At 51.9% G+C, this 24511-nt stretch overlaps 1 protein-coding gene across 3 annotated transcripts in view; it reads right to left on the reverse strand.

Annotated features, from left to right (window-relative positions):
- gbe1a (glucan (1,4-alpha-), branching enzyme 1a) overlaps window positions 1–24511 on the reverse strand; it is a 59807-nt gene that overhangs the window by 8335 nt on the left and 26961 nt on the right. For 2 of the 3 annotated variants that reach the window (XM_084697947.1, XM_084697948.1), the window contains exons 7-14: window positions 21485–21694; window positions 13970–14085; window positions 13523–13650; window positions 11726–11824; window positions 7067–7177; window positions 6628–6799; window positions 4062–4246; window positions 3495–3625 (exon numbers count right to left, since the gene is read on the reverse strand). In XM_084697947.1, the coding sequence (XP_084554073.1) occupies window positions 3495–3625; window positions 4062–4246; window positions 6628–6799; window positions 7067–7177; window positions 11726–11824; window positions 13523–13650; window positions 13970–14085; window positions 21485–21694 (1152 nt within the window). The remainder of the gene's footprint in view (window positions 1–3494; window positions 3626–4061; window positions 4247–6627; window positions 6800–7066; window positions 7178–11725; window positions 11825–13522; window positions 13651–13969; window positions 14086–21484; window positions 21695–24511) is intronic. The other variant, XM_084697949.1, reaches the window with a different exon arrangement.

A 24511-nucleotide genomic window follows, 5' to 3' on the forward strand; every position in this document is an offset into this window, starting at 1 on the left:
AGAAGGAAATGATTAAAGGGGGGGGGGGGGACCACAGAAAAGGAGCGGGAGAGAGAATAATGGATGGAAAGCGAGAGTTGGGCCGTGTTTGTTTCTCTTCTCGGCCCCTCTCTCTCTCTCTCTCTGGTGTGTGTTAGTGCGTGTGTTTGTGTGGACGCATGCTGGAGGAAGTTTCTTCATTGTTAGCCCTGAGTCGGTTGTGGTTGTGTTGGCCGGAGACCTAGACTGAGAATCAGAGATAAAGAGAGGAGATGGGTTCGCCCTACACCTTGAAAAACACAGACGAAGGAAAAAGGAATTACTGGGAGAAAGAGCGAGAAATCGAAAGGGAGAGAGTGAGAGAGAAAAAGAGAGACAGAGAGAAAGAGAGAGAGAGGGATGAAAAGGAGAAGCATATACAGGTACATTCTCCTCAGCGGATCTCCCCCTCTCTCTGGGAGAATATTGTCTTGTTTGGTGGTTTTACCCGAAATCCTGCTCAAAGCTCCAATTTCACACTGATCCCCCCCCCTCCTTCTCTCTCTCTAGTCTTCTCCTTCTCCCGCTGTCTCTCTCTTCAGAGATAATAAGCCCAATATGGAAGTGAGCAGATATAATATCCTCTTTTAACAGATGAACCAGGTGAGACTGAGAAATGACTGTGGGAGGCCAGCTTCCCTGCCACTGTGTGTGTGCGCCGGTCCTGTCCAGTTTACGAGGCCGTGGAGGAATCCAGCTCTGCTCGCACTACTTTCCTACGAGCGGAACGTTGATCAACGTGATGCACCGTATTTGACGCACGAGGGTGCGTGTGACGTGTACAGTCGGTGTGTGTGTGTGAGTGTGTGTGTGTTTAGGAGATCAACTCGAGAGCATGAAAGCACAGTGAGTGTCGCAGGTCCGACGTTTAACGCCCTTCCCTCTCCACTCATCCATCGTCCACACACTGACACCCACCCAGCCCTGACAGACAACCAATAAGAGTGATCAATGGATGATTGACAGCTCCAACAGCACTAAAAGCGAGGAGCTGACAGGCTCTCTCATCTAATAGGATCGTGTTGAGCGTCTTTTCCCTGACACGTCCAATCCATCGCCGCTGTCTTGACCACCCTGCGGTCAAACCGCACGAGCCGTGGACCGGCGGAGCTCCTGAACTCGAGGGACGAACGCACCCGTCTCTCGATGCGTTCCAGCTCTTTCCATCGGCCGACGGAAACGCACAGCTCGGCCCCCGCCCAAACCAACACGGCCCACGCAGACGCACACGAGCGCGCGTACAATGCAATGCGCCGACCCCGCAAGACCTCCAGCATCGACCGCCTCCAGGCTTAGCTTACCCTGCACGACCCCCCACCCATGCACCCACCCACCCACCCACCCCCATACGAAAGCGGCCTGGCGCTGGCCTGAGGCCGCCTTCATCACGGTCGGGCGAACCCTCAGGCGAACCCCAACCGTCGGGCCCCACCCTAACCGGCCGCTACCCGGCCACAAAGCGCACGAGCCGCGGGACACAGGAAAAGGAATTCCAGGTGGGTAGCGTCCCCGCTGTGGAGAGAGATCATAGAGACAGAGATCGAGGGAACGACGAGAGCAGCAAAGGGGAGAGACGGAGGGGGGTGGGGGGGTGGGGGTGAGGACAGAGCAGCGCGGAGGCAGAAAAGGCCAAGCGCCGGAAAGGTTTTCTGTCCTGACAGCTTATCGATCGGTTCACACTTCCCAAAAAGAGAAAGATGGAGTAAGAGAGAGAGACAGAGAAGGAGGGAGAGAACGCAACAGCAAGACAGAGAGAGGGAGAGAGAGCAAGGCAGAGAGAGCAAGACAGAGAGAGGGAGAGAGAGCAAGGCAGAGAGAGCAAGACAGAGAGAGGGAGAGAGAGCAAGACAGAGAGAGCAAGACAGAGAGAGGGAGAGAGAGCAAGACAGAGAGAGGGAGAGAGAGCAAGACAGAGAGAAAGAAAAGACAGAGAGCGACAGAGACAGAAAGAGATAGAAAAAACTAGAGAGACAGCGAGAGAAAGAAATTTACAAAGAGAGACAGCGAAGGAGGGAGAGAAGGAGGGAGAGTAGGAGAGGTAAAGAGAGAGGGAGGCATAGACTCGTTAGCTCTCCTCTCTTGAAGCTCTGAACTTCTTCCTTCTGGCTTCAACATTGAACAGCCGAGTCAGACAGAAAGTGTACGTGCGCGTGTTGCCGCGCGCGCGCGCAGAGGAACAGGGCCAAGCGCACGGCCATGTGTTTGCATACCGTATCAAGGCCACACACGACACGAGCGACAATTCAGAGTCCATTAAGCTTACAGTACATCAGGCGCAAAGCACACTCCATCGCGCCAGGAACGGCAACACACAGACGCACAGAAGCACCCAGAGGCAGGGGAAAGACAGCCATTTAAATTCGATTACTCCTGTCGCCGGCCCCCCTCACCCCCCCCCCCCCACCTCACCCCCCCCCCCCCCCCCCCGCCTCACTTCTGACAAATCAATTTTCCACAAGACAAAGAAAAGCTTCTCTATCTTTCAATTAATCTACCGCGGAATGATGGCGCGTCACAATTGTTCTGTGTGGGTGTACAGTGGTGTGTTAGTGTGTGTGCGGGCGGCTGGATGTGTGGGTCTGTTGTGACACATCGGGGGGGGGGGGGGGGGGGGCGGGAAGGGAAGGGACCAAGAAATGGATGTAAAATTATAAACAATGCCCTTGTGATTGAGTGAGAAAAGAAGTGTGGGCGCGTGTCTGTGCGTGTCTGTGCATCTGTGCGTGTCTGTGCGTGTAAGTGCGCGTGTGAGTGTTACACATTAGCACATTACGGTGTGCATCGTCTCCCTCATCCATCTGCTTTAATTGGAGCATCCATTGGAAACAAGAATATTCCCTCAGCCCAATCCCCTCACACACACCGCATTACATCTTAACCTACCCACGGATAACTAGCGATTCATTTGCCTGCCCCCCGCCCCCCCCCCTAAACACACACACCTTCCCTCAGTCCAGTTTATTTTTCCCAAAATAGAACCCACCCCCCAATCCCCCCCCCCCCCCCCTGCCCACACACAGGCTGGCCCAGGGCCAATTAGGCGATGTTCTGGCATGGCTAGGAACCTGTCAGGGCTCCTCTCCCCCCTGCTGTCACTGCCACAGGGTGTCAGAGGAGAGAGGGGGTCCTTGGGACACACACACATCTATACATTCCCATTATACACACACACACACACGCACGCACACAGGCAGGCACACACACGCGCGCACGCCCCAGGGGAGATTGCACACAGGGAGGTTTTCTTTGCATAGTGTGTGTGTGTGTGTGTGTTTGTGGGCGCGTGCGCGCCTTATGACATTAGGAGACCCCTGGAATAATGTGGTAGAGTGTACATGTCATCTCCTGTCAGTTTCACTGCAAACACACACACAAACACACACACACAAAATGGACTTCTCTCTCTCCCGGAAAGTACTAGTATTGGCGGGGGGGCGCAAGAAAGACGGGATGATTAACGGAGCCGTGAAGGATACTTCCCCGGGGGTCCCACGGCGATGCGGTAGTTGGTGTAGCTGTGACAGGGGTGGAAGTTGAAGACGAACAGCACATTGGCTCGCTCAAACGCCACCACCTTGTCCTTCTCATCCACCGTAGTCACCGTGGCCTGGGGTGGGGCGAGAGACCCAGGGAGACAAGGAGGTGAGGGGGAGCGTGGAGGGGAGGGGAGAGAGAGGGGGGTGGGAGGGGAGGAGAGAGTGAGGGACGGAGAGAGGGAGGGAGAGGGGAGAGAGAGCGAGAGAGGACGCCAGCGCAGGGGGGAAACCGAGACGGTTAGCGACTGGGCGCGGGCGCGTGTCCGAATTCTCCGGCCGTGCGACCGTCGCGCGCGCGTGCACACGCCTGTGCATGCGGGTGTTTGTGGGCACGCGTGTGTGCGTGCGCATGGGTGTCAGCGTCTGAGTGGGCGTGTGCATGCGTGTCTACGCACGTGTGTGAGGCAGGTGTGGGTCGAAGCGGGCGTGCGTGTGCACGGGTGTGTTTGTCAGCATGCATGCATGCGTGTGTCTAACTGTGTGTGTGTGTGTGTGTGTGCGTCTCACAGGCGGGGCAGCCAGCCAGCCGTGCCAGTCCTCTGTCTGGTTCATGTCCCTGTCGAAGGCGTACAGCTGTCTGTAGCGCAGGTGCTCCACATCCAGCAGGTCATACTGGCGCCGGGCGTACATGTAGCTCTCCTGGTTCCCTTTCCGAGGGAAGTCCAACCACTCGGGATGGCCAAACTCATTACCTGTTCAGAGGACACACACGCACACACAAACAAACACAGTTCTTGGAAGGGTGCGTTGGAAAAGTCAAGAACACTTAAGACCCGGGTCCCTCGATATTACCGAGGTTGCGTGGTAAGTTCAAGTACACATAGTCATATACACACAGTCTGGTCCTGTCTATCTGAGTCATTGGTGACTCAACAGTTTGGGGATTCTTGCTCACTTCAAAGCCCCCGGGCTCAAAAGCTTGCTGGATCAGAACACGGAAAAAAACTAGAAAGACAGGAAGGTATCTGACGGGGGATAGGCTATAGGGAGAGAGAGAGATAGAGAGAGAGAGAGAAAGAGATAGAGAGAGGGGGGGGGGGAGGGAAGGAGGGAGGGAGAGAGATAGAGAGATTTCAGACAAGGCTGAATAAGTAAACTCCCAAATCTCTCACTTGAACTTTACTTTTTTACGAAACAACTGATCCCCCCCCCCCCCCCTCAGTCCCACCCTCTCTCAAGTCGCTACTGTGAGAAAGTACTGTGTACGTACTGTAACATTTTGTGTTTTGTCTCACCCAACCGCCTCCCCGATCGTCCACAGCGCCGACGCGACAAGCCGGCCGGCTAGCGAGTGCATTGGCTGTCGGGCTAATTAGCCACTTGGCTAGCTGCTTGGCCTACATACATGCGCTTCGCTACGAGAGCGTCTCCGACCAACGCGTCCGAGGGAAAGCGGCGCACAAATGTAGGCTACTACGGCTGTGAGTTCGACAACAGCTGTGTCAAGAGACAACAGCACTCCCCTTTGTAAAACTCGTCTATTTACAAAAGGGGAACAACCTGCTATGGGAGAGAGTAACGAGAGGGTGCGTGTGGGGAGAATACAAAAAGGCTGAACAAGCACAAACAGACCGACAGATTCATTAACCTGACAACCAGCATGCAAGAGTACACACGCAGTCAGCTCCCTGTGGTCTTGGCACAGACGAGTGTGTGCGTGTGCGCGCGCGCGCGCGTGTTTGTGTGTGTGTTGTCGGTTGTCTGCGGTGCCCAAGAGGGAGTCGTGAAACGGTGCATCTACTTCAAACTCATTTTGAGGTCACGCCATCATCTCGTGTGCTTGTGTCTCTCTCTCTCTAACTGGTCTCTCCATTGTCCACAGAGTGGACAGAGTGACGGTGCAGTCTTTCTCCCTCCAGCCAACCTGATGAAAAGCTTCACGTCACGTGACAGGGCAAGAAAACACACACACACACACACACACAGACAAACACACACTCCATAGAGTGAGAGAGAGAGTGACAGACGTCTGGGATGTTATGGATTCTGCTCACCATGAGATCTAGAGCTTGTAGAAAGACCAGTCTCTCTCTCCCTCTCTCTCTCTCTCTCTCTCTCTCTCTCTCTCTCTCTCTCTCTCTCTCTCTCTCTCTCTCTCTCTCTCTCTCTCTATCCACCTCACTCTCACTGCATAACCCTCTCTCCCATTGTAGCTCTATCTCGCTCTGTCTCTCTCACTCTCTCCCTAAATGACTCCTGTGTTACTGATCCGATGACGCACACTGACATTCAGCCTTAGCAACTGTCTCAGACTCCCTCCCTCCCTCCCTCCCTCCCTCCCTCCCTCCCTCCCTCGCTCGCTCCCTCCCTCCCTCCCTCCCTCCCTCCCTCCCTCCCTCCCTCCCTCCCTCCCTCCCTCCCTCCCTCCCTCCCTCCCTCCCTCCCTCCCTCCCTCCCTCCCTCCCTCCCTCCCTCCCTCCCTCCCTCCCTCCCTCCCTCCCTCCCTCCCTCCCTCCCTCCCTCCCTCCCTCCCTCAACACACCCCCACTCCCTTGGATATTTCACTCTTTCTCTTTTTCTATAAGGCGACTGAGGCTAACTTGTTCTTCAGATTCTGAAGTCCAGTGTGTGTGTGTGTGTGTGAGTAGGAGGGAATCAGTTCTATTATTCATGGTTAACTCCAGTGCCTTGGACTCGGTGCTCAAAAAGCTTTTCACACACCGACGCAGTCTTACCTGAAAGCATCTCATAGACCCGAGCACACATATTCTCCATCACACACTCCTATTGTGCAAGCGTACACCCCCACCCCCGCACACAATCTCTCTTTCACGCGCTCAATACTGCTCATATACTTAAACACACTCACATGCCCTCTCTCTCTGTCTCTCTCTCTCTCTGTCTGTCTGTCTGTCTCTGTCTCTCTCTCTGTCTCTCTCTCTCTCTCTCTCTCTCTCTGTCTCTCTCTGTCTGTCTGTCTGTCTGTCTGTCTCTGTCTCTCTGTCTCTCTCTCTGTCTATGTCTCTGTCTATGTCTCTGTCTATGTCTATGTCTCTCTCTCTCTCTCTCTCTCTCTCTCTCTCTCTCTGTGTCTCTCTCACACACACATACACACACACAGGTGGCGACTCACCCATGAAGTTGAGGTAGCCCTCTCCTCCCAGGGCGTGGGTGAGGAGTCGTATCATCTTGTGGAGCTGCAGCCCTCTGTCGATGACGGGAGTCATGGGAGTCAGAGAGCTCATGTTGGTGTACATCTCTTTATCCATCAACCAGAAGGCCAGAGACTTATCCCCTACCAGGGCCTTGACACACACACACGCACGCACACACACAACAAAGTTTCGTTGGAGTCGTCCACAAAGTTACCATTTCCAGAGGCCAAGAAATACACACCCACGTCCACACATGAATACACACACTTACAGTACACACACACACACACACACACACACACATACACACACAGAGACTAAGGATATAGACAGAGAGGCGGTCAGCAGACTCCACTCTCCCCAGGGTGACTAGATCATAGATAACAGCCCTCTAATAATCCATCATAACCAGTCTACCTGGTCGTGGCTCTCGGAATAGGCAATCGACTTCTCCCCCCGTCTCCTATTGGTCAGTGTGTGTACTATGTCCCCCATGGCCCACTCTTCATCCTTCAGCTCCTTCAGGATCTGTTATGGAGAAGAGAGGGGCGGGAGGGGAGGGGGTGGGGGTGGGAGAGGGCGAGGGGGTGCAGAAGACAGGAGAGGGGGTGAGACAGGGGGCTTCCGACGCGTGTGCGTCGTCCGTTCCCTAAAGCGCGACGTTCAACGTGCGCATCGGCTTCTCGCTCCCGCTGTGGCCTCGGACGCAGTGCGCCCGCCTCCACTCAGCGACTCCCGTTCAATGCGGTCAACGAGCCAAACAGGAGCGTGTGCTGCAACATTCCCCGGCCCCTCTCGGCAGGATCTCCCCATGCAGGAACATCAGACCTCATCGCCCCCACACACACCTATCATCCTGCTACCGACTCCAGGCCCCCCCCGAAACATCGGCGGGAGATTAGCATCAGAGATTAGCATCAGATTAGCATCAGATTAGCATCAGGTTCAAACTGGGGTCAGACGGCCAGAAGGCACGGCGAGCCGTCCCGTTTGTGTGCGTGCTCGTGCGCTCGTAGGTGACACGGAAACGGGCGTCTTGCGTGGGAGAGCGCGGCTTTGAGCGCGTCTTGTGCATGGGCGCGCGTGCGTGTGTCTCGTGCGCGCACGTCAGGAGTGTGATGGGGGAGTTGGAAGGGACGGTCTCTGTGACTGTCACCTGACAGACTGATAAGAGAAAGCCAGTCCCTCTATCAGCCCTTTATAGAGTCTCGGGGGCCAAGGTGGGTAGCTACATCTCTATCTGGATCCAGGGAGGCAGGGAGGGAGAGAGGGAGAGAAAGGGGAGGAGAGGGAGGGAGAGAGAGAGAGAGAGAGAGAGAGAGAGAGAGAGAGAGAGAGAGAGAGAGAGAGAGAGAGAGAGAGAGAGAGAGAGGGAGGGAGGGAGAAAAAGGGAGGAGAGGGAGAGAGAGAGAGAGAGAGAGAGAGAGAGAGAGAGAGAGAGAGAGAGAGGGAGGGAGGGAGGGAGGGAGAGGGAGGGAGGGAGGGAGGGAGGGAGGGAGGGAGGGAGGGAGGGAGGGAGGGAGGGAGGGAGGGAGGGAGGGAGGGAGGGAGGGAGGGAGGGAGGGAGGGAGGGAGGGAGGGAGGGAGGGAGGGAGGGAGGGACAGGCAGACAGGGAGAAAGGGAGGGAGAAAGATACGGAAAGAAAGGCGGAGAGAAAGAGAGAGACAGAGAGAGAAAGAGAGAGACAGAAGAGAGGAGGAGACAGACAGACAGACAGGTAGAACTTCCCTTTCAAACTTTGTTGAGCACCTTTAAACAGTGCAGCTGTGACTGCAGTAAATCACAACCCATGTGTTGCCGTGCTGTGTGTGAGTGTGTGTGTGTTTGGTGCAAGCAGTAAAGCCATGTGATAAATGTAGCACTTCAATCAGAGTTTTTTACGACCATTCACCTCTGTGATTTTAAAAGGGGAGTTCTGTTGAAGCCAAATGAATAGTGATGAGAGTGACACCCACACACACTCAAAGACACACTCAAACACACACACACACACACACACACAGACACAAACACACACACTCAAAGACACACACACACTCAAAGACACACACAAACATCTTTACAAGCTGGATGTCCTTGGTGGTTCCTATAAAGACAGGTGGAGCAGACCAGACTAAGTCAACAGGCAGGCAGTTAATGCAGCCAGTAAAGTCTGTCTCTCTAATGGCTGCTTCTGGACCTTACTGTACTGCTGAGGGTGTGTGTGGGTGTGCATGGTTTGTTTGGGTCGGATTGTATTTACATTTCCCTGTAAAAGATTTAACATGTTTGTACACAAGTGAAAGCGAATTGTTATTAAAAGATTGTTTCTTTGAAAAGAGAGGGACAGGCGTGGAGGTGGGGGGGGGGGGGTAGGGAGAGAGGGAGAGGGAAAGAAAGTTGAGTTTTAACACACTTTTATCGGTCCCTCAAGGGTTGACTGGATATTACGCTACGCTCCATAACCCATAAAACACCAACATGATCCACAGAGCCCGGCAGAGAATAACAAAATGTGCACTACAGGCAAACAGCACAAAACCATAGACAACAGAATGAAACAACAAAAGCAAAGAAGATACTCTACTTCTAACTAGGGGGGGAGAGAGAGAGAGAGAGAGAGAGAGAGAGAGAGAGAGAGAGAGAGAGAGAGAGAGAGAGAGAGAGAGAGAGAGAGAGAGAATCAATCAGAAAAAAGAGAGAGTCAGAAGGATTTCGAAAGAAAGCTCTCAAGGCAGAAGGCAAGAGAGCAAAAGAGAGAGCGAGGGAACATCCTTCAACTTTGGTGGAGTTCACTCCAAACTCAAGCAGCTGCAACAACCGCCTCAGCCGGGAACACGCACACGACACATTTGAATCGCCAAGCGTTGAGCCGGGGCCCCGGGGCCCGTCCCACTAGCATCCCCCTCGCAAACCCCCCCGCCCACTCACCCCACCGGTCTGAAAGACTTCAACACGAAATCTTCTCTTCTTTCACCCGCCTTTAATACATCCCCTCCCCCCGCCCCTCCTATCCATCCTATGCGTGGTCCAATCTGTGCATGCCAGAATGAGTAGCAGCTTTTTATAAGAGCACCAGACCTTTCCAGCGGGTTAGGTCAGAAGGAGACTATGGACCGCAGTTAGCAGTTAGCCCTGGCTCCTGCAGTTCCACAGACACGCAGCAGAGGGCAGACTGAGGCAACAGCAGGGCGCAGAGAGGTGAGAGAAAATGCACTCTGACAGTACTGAAATGTTCCATCAAGTCAGTAGACTTTCAGCATACAATCCGAGGGTGGAGGGTGTGGGTGTTTGCAAGAGCACAGTTTGGTTGTGTTGAGGCCTAACGCTGATGGATTACTTTGTGAGTGAGTGCGTGTGTGTGTGTGTGTGTGTGTTTCTCACAACATGTGTGTCTCAGTCAAAAATGCTGTGCATGTGTGTTTGTTTGCTTGTTTTGTTGGCATGCTTTATAATCACATAACAGGTGCAAATCACGTCAAGGTCCAAACTGGCAAAGTGCTATGTGTGTGTGCGCTCGTGTGTGTATTCAGGAGCTGTGTGTGTGAAGACCCAAGAAGGACGCGGCGTGTGTGTTTTAGATGAGAGATTAGAGAGTCATTTGTGTATTTTTCAATCCCAAGACTCGCAAAATATGTCACAGTCCATGCTGTTGGAATGCTGTGTGCATACTTGTGTGTGCGTGTGTTTGCTCCATAGGAATAGAGACCACATTGTTCCCTTCCAACGGCAAGTTATGCTTTCCACCAGCGCATGAATCAATGTTTGATTCAAACCTCCTAAAAAAAACAACAATTGATAAGTCAGTCGGACCCCATCGTGGGACAGTCATTCAGTCTCTTTATTGCTCAATGAATCTCGGTGCTAATTGTTTCCCAGGAGGAACGGACGGCAGACGAGGGGGAAAGGAGAGAGGGAGGAGAGAGGGAGGAGAGAGGGAGGAGAGAGGGAGGAGAGAGGGAGGAGAGAGGGAGGAGAGGAAAAAATGTGTGTGTGTGTGTTGGTGTGTGTGTGTGCGTGCGTGCGTGCGTTAAAAAGAAGAAGAAGAAACACCACAGAGGGGACGATTTCCACTTGATGATGTCGAGTGAATCGGTCAGATCAGAGTGCCTCCGCCCCCCCCCCCCCCCCCGCCCCCTCCCCGCCCCACCTGAACATGCACTGCGGGGACAAGGCTTGTGGAGGGGGGGGAGTGGGGGGCGCCGTGAAAGCAACCGGCTTTCGGAGCGCCGCTGATGGTCGTCGGAGAGTGCCCTCGCTGGGAGCGAGCGAGCGTCTGTGTGCGTGGCTGGGAAGGAGGGGAGGGAGGAAGAGGAGGGAGGCGGAGGAGAGGAGGGAGGGAGGGATGGAGGGAGCGAAGGGAGGGAGGCGGGGGAGAGGATGAGGAGGAGCAGGGCTGGAGAGACAGCGTAAGCCAGACAGGAAATGAATCAATGTTCTCTGTTATGAAAAGGACGAGTGCATGGTGACCCCTTCCAAGGCCGACCTTGGTAAACACAGAGAGAAAGAGAGGTAGAGATAGCGATGTATGTATATGTGTATATATATATATATATATATATATAGAGAGAGAGAGAGAGAGAGAGAGAGAGAGAGAGAGAGAGAGAGAGAGAGAGAGAGAGAGAGAGAGAGAGAGGAGGGAAATGGAGAGAGACAGGCAAGGCCTTTGAGACACAATACACTAAAAGGAATGCACAGTCCTTCCATTAGTCCTATGAGAGGGAGAGAGAGAGAGAGAGAGAGATAGAGAGAGGGAGAGAGACGGAGACAGACACAGAAAAGGAGAGGAAGAGGGAGAGATAGCGAAAGAGACAAAGAGAGAGATAGGTAGAGAGAGAGAGAGAGAGACAGCTCAACGTTTAAACAAAATATCGAATTGAAGCGATTACCTTCAGTCACAACCTCACTAACATGTATGCATGCATGTGTTCTATTGTGTGCAGTACGAAAGAGAAACCGGTCACCTTGGGAAACCAAATGAAAAGAGATCGCTCGCTTACGGGTCACTGGGTTGGCATGTGGTACAGTACTTACTTTATTCTTCTTGCTGTTGGTTACATATCCACACACACACACACACACACACACACACACACCTGGATCCACTTATCGGGCACGGCCATAGCCAGGCGGTAGTCGAAGCCCAGGCCTCCTTTCTCCACAGGCTTGCATATCCCCGGCATCCCGGACACATCCTGGAGCGACGGGGAGAGAGGAAGGGAGGGAGAAGGGGGAAGAGAGGGATATGAGAAGGAGACAGGAGAGCCAATCAGGGAGGTCGGGGAAGGGGGGAGGAGTCCGGCCGCAGGCGGTGAGGGGAGGGGCGGGGGTTGAGGGGAGGGGCGGGGTCAAACGGTCTGTCCTGAACCTGATTAGCCCGTTCTCGGAGGAGAGGAGCAGCCTCGAGCCTCTCGTGGAAAAGAGGGGAACGCGATGGAGTGGTCCGCGTCGGCGAAGGGCAGGGGAAGCAGAGAAGCTGGGAGGGATGGGGGGTGGGGGCGGGGGTGGGGGTTGGGGCGACTTGGGGGTTAGGCGGGAGGGTGCTCTAACGCGGGCACACGTGGCGTAAAGAGGGACGGAAGAAAGAAGAGGTTGGTTGCGTTGTGGGGGGAGGGGGCGGCGGGAGGAGGGAGGGAGGGGAGGACTTTGAGGGTCTCCACTCCTCTTAGGCCTTTAGGTCCTAATTAGCCAATTATCACCTGTGATCCATTAACCTTTCCCTCATCCCCCGTTTTCTGCTCGCCAAGTGCAAAACACTCCACGCGCTCAGGGAGGGAGCGAGGGAGCGAGGGAGCGAGAGAAAGAGAGAATGAGAGAGAGGGGGGGGGAGAGAGAACACATTTCCATTCTGCAAAGAGCCAGAAAAGAAAATGGAAAGCCAAAATGGTGCGGAAGGGATCTTTAAAGTAAGTGGCAGAGCGAAGGGGTGGGAAAAAAAGAACAAACGTATTAAGGGTGGAAAAAAACGAGGGTGACTAACAAAGGTCGCAAAGAAGGAAGATAGAGGGGAGGGGGGGGACAAAGAAAAGGAGGGCGCATTAAGGTTTGGGGAGGCGAGGAGAAGGGATGGAGGAGAGGAAGACGAAAGGAGAGTGTGCTGCAATCGAGGACTGCTGTCTTTCAGGAGCAGATGGAGGATTCAGATCAGATTCTGTCCGAATGAGAGCAGATAGGAAGCCATATGTCTAGTAGAGCTGTACAATACTGTTAGGGAAGTTATCTGAAGAAGGCAGGCCGGAAGGAGTCACGACAAAGTAAAGGAGTTTGATTCTTTGGTTTATTAGTCGAGCGCCCGGATCAAACAATCAGTTCAAGACAAACTGATGGCATGAGTGAAACTCTGTCTCGCAGCCATGCTTAAATACATGAGTTTGGACAGTACAGACATAGAATGCACAGAATTGCTTCCTTAACGGGTCTTCAGTGGTCGGTGCACCGATACACTAGAGAATTCACTAGCAGGTGAACGGGTCGTTAATCACGCAAGCTCTGTCTTGTACATGATTTGCCTCACAGTCTCCTAACTATCTGGACTGTGTGCTATATTCTGCTCAGAGGAGGGTCTCGTTGCAGGACCTCTCGACCTTACAGATACTTAGGCTGTACATGTACACAGAAAATCTGCCTTACAAATACCAGGATATAGTCACGGAAAAACAACACCGCGGCCCCACGGAAGTAAAGCAGGCAGCCGTGCATACTTTGGATACCGAGGGGACCAAGAGAGAGACCGAGGGGAGCAAGAGACTGTGTGTCCATGGGGCACGTCTCGCTCTGCGTGGGTGTACGTGTGTTAGGGCGCACGTCCAATTCACTGTGCCGCCCGTGTGTACGCGTCAACGTGTGCGCGCGGTGCCCCGTGCGGGTGCGTCCGTGTGCGTGCGCGTGCTCACCTCTGCGATGGTGATGCACTCGGGGTAGAGAGAGTGGAGGATGTGGTTGGAGATCATCAGATGAACGAGCGCGTCGTCGTCCATCTGCATCCCAAAATACTCCCGGTAACCCCCGGAGAAGGACATCCCTGGAGGAGAGGAGCAGGGGGAGAGGAGCAGGGGGAGAGATTAAACAGATTACAGAGCAAGAAAGAAGAAATAAACAAGGGGAAGAGAGAAAGACAGAGAGAGAGAGAGGGGACGAGGGAGACAGAGAGAGAAAGAGAGAGAGAGAGAGAGAATTGAATTGAAATGGGAGACAGAGGAGTGAGAGAGACCGATAGAAAGGGAGAGGAGAGTGAGCGAATGAGTGAGAGAGAAAACGAGTGAGAGAGAGAAAGGGGAACGAGAGGGGAGATGGAGAGACAGAGAGAAAGAGAGAGAGAGGAGGTATGCGGAGGCCCAGACCTATGCCGTGGTGGTGGTAGAGCATGGAGGTGACCCCGTCAAACCTGAAGCCGTCAAAGTGGTACTCCTCCATCCACCAGCGCAGGTTAGAGAGAAGGAACCTGCCCACCTCCCAGCTGAGAGAAAGGGAGGCAGGGGGAGAAGAGAGAGAGAGAGGGACGGAAAAAAAGAGAGATGGAGTGAGTCCAAGAAAGCTTCCTAACAAACAACCATTGTGACCACGGTCTAACCAGGACTAACAGAACACATCCCATAGAGTCACATTCTCTGCTCGGAACATCAACGTTTCTCTCCCCCCTCCCCCTCCCCCTCCCCCTCTCCCTCTCCCTCTCCCTCTCCCTCTCCCTCTCTCTCTCTGTGTGCCCAGGGTGGGGATGATCTTCTTATCAGAGTTCATGGACACTTACCGTTTGTACAAAAAACACACACACACAAACTATACAGACACAAATACAGTGGACACACACACAGACACACACATGCACACACACACATACATACAGTTCACACACAGTCAGACACGGCGCACACACATATACTAACACTCACACCAAAGGCTGACTTCACAGGGTTGTTTGAGCCTGCTGGGATTCAATTAAAGTCTGTTAAGAGAGCCGGTGATGGCTGCTGCACAGTCTAATGGGCAGAGCTTCACACGGGCATCTCGGCCTCTCCATTATGTTTCATTAGTAACACTGGTCTCAGAGACAGGGAGAGACGGGGGAGGGAGGGAGGAGGAGAAGAAAGGGTAGGGAGGAAGCAGGAGGGAGGTGAGGAGGTGGGAGAGCCAACTGGAGGGTGGGAGGGAGGAGGCAGGAGGGAGGTGAGGGAAGGTTTGGGAAAGGTGGAAGGAGGGTGGGATGGAGACAGAGAGGGGGGCACGAGTAGGGATGGAAGAGGGGGAGTAGAGGGGGATGTGGAGGGAGGGAGGGAGGGAGGGAGGGAGGGAGGGAGGGAGGGAGGGAGGGAGGGAGGGAGGGAGGGAGGGAGGGAGGGAGGGAGGGAGGGAGGGAGGGAGGGAGGGAGGGAGGGAGGGAGGGAGGGAGGGAGGGAGGGAGGGAGGGAGGGAGGGAGGGAGGGAAAGGAGATACAACCATTATCAGGAGAAGGATGCAAGCAAGTAAAGAGCGTGTGTGTGTTCCGAGTTTGAGCACAGTGTAAAAGTTCATGGGAGTGCATCTCGTCATCTGGTCGGGAGATGACGAACAACATCGTTTCAGATGTAAACATGTAAACAGGAATATTTAGCCGATAAACACAAACATTGGCCACTGGTTTCATCATGTAGACTCGGAGAAGCGAGTTGACCAGACTTATCCTTTCATCCAATAACAGAAGCACACACACACATAACTAATTAAACATTTTCACACACACACACATCACACGCACACACACACACATAAGAGACAGGAAGGCCAATGTCCAGTCCAGAGATAAGTTTAGCCAGTAGCCTGCGGCTAGTGTGAACATTCATAGGTCTATTCTGACAACATTAATTTACATACACATTACTATGGCAAATAGACACTAATTCGAATTACAACTCGCACAAATAAAATATGAATCTCCACATAAACCCATAACAAGCACCCATGGGGCGCGTGGTGTTATCTGTTACCAGAGGTCTCATTATGTGGAAGTTAGATTCTGAAATCCACACTTTCCCTCTACTAATGAAGAAAATCTCTGTTATCATCAAACCTCCTCCTCCATCTATAAGTCTCCCCCTTTCTTGTCTGCGTTTTTGTCTCCTCCTCTCTCTCCCCCTCTTGCCATGCCACCATCCAACCTCCTCCTCTTTTATTTTGTCATTTACTTCTCTTTCTTGCTTCCATACTTTGTGCCTTCGTGTTTTTTTGAAAAGTACAGTTTCTTTAGCAAGAGAGAGAGAGAAAGGGACAAAAAAAATTGTTTTGTTTTGGCACCTATGTATTCATTTATTCATTGTTTATTTAGGTGATCTTGAAATGTATTTAGAGTTTAGGCAATACAGCAATCCCTGTCTTGCCAATGACAAGACATTGAATACATTTATTGAGAGGGAAGGATAGACAGATAGAGAGAGGACGAGAGAGAACGAGGAAGAGAGAGAGGGGGGATAGACAGAAAGATAAAATTGAGAGAGACAGAGAGAGAGAGAGAGAGAGAGGGGGGGGGAGGATATAGAGACAATGAGGGAGGGAGAGAGAAAAGAGAGACAAGGGGGAGAGGGAGAGCAAGAGCAAGATAGGAGAAGAAAACCAGAGGGAGAGACAGATGGGAAAGTGCAAAGTGACAGTTTTTAGGGAGATATCTTCATCTCGTCTCCCTCTTCCTCCTCCTCCTCTCCACCCCTGATGGAGAGATAGAGAGATTTGCCCCACTCATCTTTACCACCTATTCATTTACCAGAGATCCCAGTTTACCGTTTGGTGCCGTTAAGAGATTTGCAAAGACACTTGACACTTACAGACAAGAAATCTTTTTAGTAGATGTGAAGGTTCACAGAACAGACAAGATGGCACTTCTAAGTAATACTAAGAGTGTGTGTGTGTGTGTGTGCACCCGAGGGTGTGTGGGAAACTGTGTCGGTGTTCTCCCCAGAGGGACATGTTGTTCTGTACTCTCCTGGGCGCATCACTGGTCGTGATGGAACAGTGTTGTAGCAGAGTAGCAGTGATGTAGCAGTGATGTAGCAGTGATGTAGCAGAGTAGCAGTGATGTAGCAGAGTAGCAGTGATGTAGCAGTGATGTAGCAGAGTAGCAGTGATGTAGCAGTGATGTAGCAGTGATGTAGCAGAGTAGCAGTGATGTAGCAGAGTAGCAGTGATGTAGCAGTGATGTAGCAGAGTAGCAGTGATGTAGCAGTGATGTAGCAGAGTAGCAGTGATGTAGCAGAGTAGCAGTGATGTAGCAGAGTAGCAGTGATGTAGCAGAGTAGCAGTGATGTAGCAGTGATGTAGCAGAGTAGCAGTGATGTAGCAGTGATGTAGCAGAGTAGCAGTGATGTAGCAGTGATGTAGCAGAGTAGCAGTGATGTAGCAGAGTAGCAGTGATGTAGCAGTGATGTAGCAGTGTTGTAGCAGAGTAGCAGTGATGTAGCAGAGTAGCAGTGATGTAGCAGAGTAGCAGTGATGTAGTGGCGATGTAGTAGAGATGTAGCAGAGTAGCAGTGATGTAGCAGTGATGTAGCAGAGTAGCATTGATGTAGCAATGATGTACTAGTAATGTAGCAGTGATGTAGTGGTGATGTAGTAGTGATGGAGCAGTGATGTACTAGTGATGTACTAGTGATGTAGCAGTGATGCAGTGGTGATGTAGCAGTGATGTAGCAGTGATGTAGTGGTGATGTAGTAGTGATGTAGCAGTGACATAGTGGTGATATAGTAGTGATGTAGCAGTGATTTACTAGTGATGTAGCAGTGATATAACAGTAATGTAGGCCTTAGGAGCCGTTGTGAAGATATGCAGCAGACCTGTGATCCCACTACCTCAAATCACAGTTGAGATCTCTCTCTTCCCATAGTCTGGTGCTCAATCACTTTTATGGTTTCTCTTTCTCCGTGTCTCTCTCCCTCTCTCTCCCTGTCTCTCTCAGTCTCTCTCTCTCTTTTTATCATGTGTGCTGTGTCGTTCGTTCTTTTGTTCCCTAAGAAGCTACAACACCCCCTCTCTCACTCCCTCTCACCATCTCCCTCTCTCCCGTTTCTAAAGCTCCCTATCAAGTCGCTTTCTCTGGTTCTCCTCCCACCCCCCTCCACCCATCTCTAGGGTAAACTGAAGAAAGATGACCCTCTCATTAGAAAGCTCCAATTAAAATCAAACGCATCCAGCGGCATACATCCTAAAGCCCCGAGGCCCGCATGCATGGACGCACGCACACACACACAAACACACACAAGCGTACACACACACAAACACATATACACGCACATGCACACACAAAAAGCACGCGAACACACACAATCAATCTAAAGTGACAGACTGCATGCCGCCGCAATTTACTTCTCATAACAAGGCCTCTTTGTCACTGTTAGCGCGCAAAAACACATGACTTGACGCACACACAGACGCAGACGCACACACGGAAACACGCGTGCTCACCGCTCCAAAGTGATTAAGGTCTACCTAATTGCAGTCCAAAAAACAAAAACAAGTTGTGCGCTTCCTCCCTGTGCTTTGTTACGGCTGTTGTTGTCTGTAAACAGCCGAGTCGTGGCCCGAGGAACTGAAGCCCTTTTCTCTGAACTAGCGCGCTCTTAGCTCGTCAGACGTCCTCTCGGAACGCCACACGGGAGGGCGCGTTTCGAAGCGCACCGCGCGCCGCCCGCTGTCAGAAGCCAACGCGGCTCGGGGCGAACTGGTGAAGCAGGTACTGGAGACACGGGCTGGGAGGGCCGGGGGGAGGGGGGGTGGAGCGAGTCTAAGATACCGAGCGTAACGGAAGGCTGACGATGCCTGGAGTTACGGGAAGTGAAGAAAATGAATGCAGGTGTAAAATTACAAACACAATATACATGTATATGTGTATGTGTGGTTTTCGATCTGCTACGGGTTATTCACTCACCTGGTCGTCGGGGTGATAGGCGTTGCTGGGCAGACTTAATTGAGGCTATAATGAGTTATTTTGTTTTTGGTTTTAGCCTTGGCAGTCGGATCATACGGACCAATGATAATGCCTCGAGCTCTATAGTGCCGACGAATATACAAATGTACATGATTACACAGGTGCGTAAGCACTCTCTAACACCCCCCCCCCCACACACACACACACACACACGTACACACATTTACAACTTAGCCTGAGACAGAGAGCTGAGGGGAGCTGAGACAGTTGAAAATGTCTTTCCAAAGTTTTCAGTGCCCCTGTCTGGATACTGAGTCCTCTGTTTTCAAAGTGAACCCACGCTGCGCCGCCCCGGCATCCTTCCTCCTCGGTGGTGGAAGAGACGGATCCGCTCCACTCCTCTCAGCACCCGCCCATCTTCCCGCAAGCTCTGAAAACCCCTCGGCTCTCTACCTGGGCTCGTCGACCTAAGGCCACGAGACGCCACCCTTGTCTGCGTGTTATTTGTTGTGGTCTCCGCAGAATGGACTTTTTGGGCGATGCACATAGGTTGCATTTGAGATATAATGTAGTTGCACTGTGCACTTGCGGCACTTTATTTTATAAAGGTGCCCTTGCCATATGGACTTTTGTACAGCACTGTGACTAAAAGCGTCTGCGAAATGAATCCAAAGAAAGACAAAGCAACTATAAGGGGTAATGCTTGATGCTCGAGTTCCAAACTCCCCCCCAACTATTTCCAACCGTGTACTTTGTGTGTGCTTGCGTGTGCGAGCGCGTGCGTTTGTGCATGTGTGCGTGCGCTTGGGATCAAGTCCACGACCAGGAGGACAGGGCGTGGGCAGGTCAGAGTCGAGGGCGACTAATCTCCCCGTCAGAGCTTACCACTCGGGGCCATGTCATAGGCTTGACCCCGAGGAGGCCTATCCATCAACGCCCAGCGGAACAGTCCAAGCTGACAGACTGAAACACGTTGCGCGCGGGTACGGTGCACGTACGGGAGTGCGTTGGCGTGTTTGTGAGGAGTGGGCGTGCAGCCGATAGAACCACGCGCGCGAATATCAGTGGACCACAAGCCCTGCGTTGGGTGTTTTACTCGACAACACTGCCCAGGTGGAAGGTCGGAAATGTCTCAAAAGCGATACCGGGTTGTCGGCGGTGTCGTGTGTTTGGCGTTCGCCCGACGTTGCCATGGAGAGCAGGAGTGTGCGGTTTGTCCGAGGTGAAGCCAAAACGGGACACAAACCAGAGTGATTGAAAGAGATATTGAGAGAGAAGAGAGGGAACCGAATGATGGAGCGGTCGAGGCAGACGGAGTGACGGGGAACGGACGGCGAGAGAAATTGTATCGGAGAGTGGAGGAAAAGAACGAGGGAGAGAGACAGAGGGAGAGAGAGTCTAATTGAAAGAGATATACACCGGCTCTTCCTTGTCCACTGTGGAAAACTCCGTAAATGAGGCCACCTCATTTTTGAAAGCGCGCACGCGCGCACGCACGCACGCACGCAGGCACACACACACACGCACACGTCTCACACGCCAATGTGCACGCACAAGCACACACCCATCGACGACAACAGCAACCAAAAGATGAAAAGCCTCAAAGAGAGATGGTCGCGTCGCGCGTCCCTCCGCCTCATCCACTAGTTCCCGAGAGTCGTGTCCATAATTGGCCCAGACAAACACCCAGGGGACAACACAAACATAACAAAGCCTTCAAACGCCAATAGGAAACGGCAATTAACAAATCAAAACAAGGCCAGATAAATAAATGCATAAACGTCCAGAGCCGGAGCTTTGAGATGCACTTTTTTTTCTCTTCGTGTCTCATTGTTCTCTGCTATCTAATGGAGCAGACTGAAAGTTTAGACCGTGCATTTGCATAATCGAAATCAGAGTCCAGTTTAAACACATACGGGCTGGTCTCTTGGGCTAAAGGCTAATGTCTAGAGCCAAGGCTCATGTTTAGGGCTAAGGCTATTGTTTAGGGCTGAGGCTAATGTTTAGGGTTGGAGATTAGGGCTAATGCCTAAGTCTAGGGCTAACCTCCAGAGCTAATGCCCAATGGCTAGGGCTTTGTGGTCAAGATCTAGGGTTAGTTTCTCTAGCTAGGGGCTTTTGTGAGAATCCTTAAAGCACTAGAGGAGCGGACACCGTATTGGACACTCCTCGTTCTGCGACCAGCGCGTAGCTTCATCCATCTCTTCCAGTCCCATTCTCTCCAAGATCTCAACTCACAGCCCGAGGCATCAAAACGGACACACCAAGCACCGAAGCTTGGTTCCACCCTTTCCACCTGCTCCTTATCCAAACCTTGAGATCATACGGTTTATTCTTCAACACAGCCTCTATTGTCCGACAGTATTACTAGGTCCCGGCCTGTTATTTATTAATGACATTTTGTACATGTTGGTTTGATATATCAGATTGGATTCTGGATGTTGCTGGATGTCTCGAGGCAGCAAATAAATAATGAGTTTCCCACTTCTAAAGGCTTCAGTAGTAGGGGGCTGGGGCTTGGCTATGAACAAGAGGGATATGAACAGTGGGCTGAAGCTTGGACTGAAGCTTGGACTGAAGAAGGGTACTTTACTCCCCTTAGTGCCCATAGCAACAGTCAACCCCCGCCTCCGAACGCCCACCAGCCCCAAACCTCTTCAAACTATGGTGTTCAACAGGGGCCGGCCGGCATTATTGCACTTTCTTTATATAGCCCCCTCCCTCCCTCCCCGCCTCCCTCCCTCCGCACGGCGCCGTAACAGCGGGTCTGAAGCGGCGCTCCGGAGTGGCGCTGAATCGTGGCTATTCCGCCGGCAAATTACAGCGGCTGCCGCACAGCGGCTGCATTTCCCATTCACGCGGCGTTCCCCCGTGACATTTAAGGTTGCATCCTCACACATGGGGCCCCAGCCTTCGCGCACTCGGCCTCCCTCCCTCAATCTATATCTCCGTGTGTGTGTGTGTACCTGTTGTAGTTGAACAGGCGCGAGCCCCACTGGGCATGCTCCCCCCGGGCCCCAGAGTGGAAGAAGCAGGAGTCCGTCCCGTCAAAGTGGTTCAGCCCGTCAGCCGTGTTGCTGGAGGCGTGGCTATGGACCACGTCCAATAGCACGGTGATCCCCAGCGAGTGGGCGGTGTCCACCAACCTCTTCAGATCCTCGGGGGTTCCGAAACGACTGGGAGGGAAAGGAAGGGGGGGGGGGAAACGTGTCACTTCCTGTTGTGGTTTGGGCATAAAACACTGTACTCATTTGTACCGTTCTGTACTGTATTGCACTGTACTGCATTGTACTTCATTGTACTGTACTATTCTGTGCTCATCTGTATTGTACAGTACTGCAGTTTACTGTACTATTATTTTACTGTATTCATCTGTCTTTTATTGAATGATACTTTACTGTATTATTATGTTTCTGTACTCATCTGTATTTTAATGTACTGTACTATACTTTACTGTACTTCACTGGACTGTACTGTAATTCACTGTACTGTACTTTACTGTGGTTTACTTTACTGTCATTCACTGTACTGTACTGTACTGACTCTCATTCAGAGAAAGTCTCAGAGACTAAGGTTTAGCTGCTTTGTTAAGTGAGGTTTCTGGCCCCCAGGTCTATGTGCGACCCATGCGTGTGCTACGCCAAATGTGTGTGTGTGAGTGTGCGTTTGTGCGTGTGTGTACTAGCTATCCCTGACCTGTGTGTGTGATCTGTGTGTATGACCTGTGCGTGTACTACCCCTGAACTGTGTGTGACATGTGTGTGTGTGTGTGTGTGTGATCTGTGTGTATGACCTGTGTGTGTACTACCCCTGAACTGTGTGTGACATGTGTGTGTGTGTGTGTGTGAGAGAGAGAGAGACCAGTGTGTGTAGTACTATATGGTTACACAGTCAAGGACTTTCCCTTGTCCGTGACATGAGACCTCATGTTCCACAAGCAAAACAGTTCCATCCGATGCATTCTATAAATGAGCAGACATTCTGATGTTTACACAAAGATGGCTGTCAAACAGATGCTAGCACATGGCGGCAGGCCTATGTGCATAATGTATTTGTACACGGCCCAGATGCTTTCATCCAAACAGCAGACAATACATCTTCGAACAGTGCTGTGAAAGTTCCGTCAATACTACACTGGTCCAAAAGAACAACGGCGGCGACAAGACGGAACAGCATTAAGACCATACGTGAACATCTGTTCGTATGTGAACGTATGTTTGCACTCGTGTGTGTGTGTGTGCGTGTGCTTGTGTGTACTATTGGCTTTGGCGGAGAACACACACTGGGTGTACTCCAGCAGAGATCTAGAAATGGACTTTAGTCTGTCCTGCATGTATATGCTCGTGTGTGCTTGTCTCTGAGTTTGTGTGTCTGTCCCTGTGTTTCCCTGGCTGCCTGCTGGTGTGTGTGTGTGTGTGTGTGTGTTACTGCCTGTATAGTGTGTGCATGAGCTTGTTTGAGCTATGTATGGGTGTGTTTGTGACTATCTGTGGGCATGTACTGTGCATATGTGTGTGTGTCTGTTCTGTGTGTATATGTCTGTTCTGTGTGTGTGTGTGTGTGTGTGTGTGTGTACGCTTTTCAGCACCTGCCAGACTAAAGAGCAGACTCTACGGTAGCCAGTCCCATCAGACTGTTCAACCAGATACTTCAACCCAATCTATCTCATGCTTTCACCGTTGCCTCCACGCCACAAAAAGCATCGAGAAACATGGACAGAAAAAGCCATTAGCCCTCGGTGGCCCTCACCTCACTGGCCGACACTGCATGTGCTCCGCACTTCCCTCCATCCCTCCATCCCTCCTTCCCTCAATCCCTCCCTCCTCTATTTCTCATCCTCTCTTGCTGTGCTAAGCTGCGCCACTTGACTTTTCAACTGGTTCCTGGCTTTTTTCTTCTTCTTCTTCTTCTTCTCCTCAGTAAACCTACAGTACACGAGCACACATACAGTACAAACAAGTGCGTCCACACACACACACACACACACACACTTTGAATGGCGTAATGCCATTTCACTCATGATCGATCGCTATTACTGGTAGCAGCGACCACATATTTCATGACAAAAACAACCAGACTAATGGGCCTATAACTGAGACTGAGTGTGTGTTTGTGTATGTTTATGTGTGTGTGTGTGTGAGAAGGACAGCAGCAAGTCTGAAAAGCACACAAATAAAAACCTCTCGTATGATGGCGCGTGTGTTGGTGAATGCGAGTAGGATAGGAGCAATCTGAAAGGCACACACATAACAACCCTGTGTGTGTCTGTGTGTGTGTGTGTGTGTGTGGGCACACAAGTGTGTGTGTGTGTGTTGCCGTCTATGTAGGATGAGTTGGCAGGGCAGAACACAAATAAAAATGCCCGCTGAGTATTAGAAAAATTGTGTGTGTGTGTGTGTGCGTGTTTCTCTGTGTGTGTGTGTGTGTGTGTATTTCAGAGTGTGTGTGTCGTTTTGGATTAGAGCGGGAGGCGGTCCACTCGGTTCTCCCTCCGTAACAGTCTCCATGAGCACTCTTCGCGTTGTTCTTCTTATTTATCTGGCCCTCGTCTAGTCCTGGATTAACTGTAAATGTGTTTACAGTCAAATTAGCCACCCTGTCAGATTCGCTCAGCATGATTTAGGGGCTCCCAATGGGCATGCGCGCGTGCACGTTTCAGCGTGTGTGGTGTGGTGTGTGTTTCAGAGTCTCTCTGCGTGTGTGTGGTGTGTGTTTCAGAGTCTCTGTGAGCGTGTGTGGTGTGTGTTTCAGTGTGTCTGTGTGCGTGTGTGGTGTGTGTTTCAGAGTCTCTGTGTGTGTGTGTGGTGTGTGTTTCAGAGTCTCTGTGTGCGTGTGTGGTGTGTGTTTCAGAGTGTCTGTGTGCGTGTGTGGTGTGTGTTTCAGAGTGTCTGTGTGCGTGTGTGGTGTGTGTTTCAGAGTCTCTGTGTAGCGTGGCGTGGTGTGTGTTTCAGAGTGTCTGTGTGCGTGTGTGGTGTGTGTTTCAGAGTGTCTGT

Source organism: Hypomesus nipponensis, chromosome 5, assembly GCF_054491055.1.
Source record: "Hypomesus nipponensis isolate SF chromosome 5, ASM5449105v1, whole genome shotgun sequence".
Lineage (NCBI taxonomy): Eukaryota > Metazoa > Chordata > Actinopteri > Osmeriformes > Osmeridae > Hypomesus > Hypomesus nipponensis.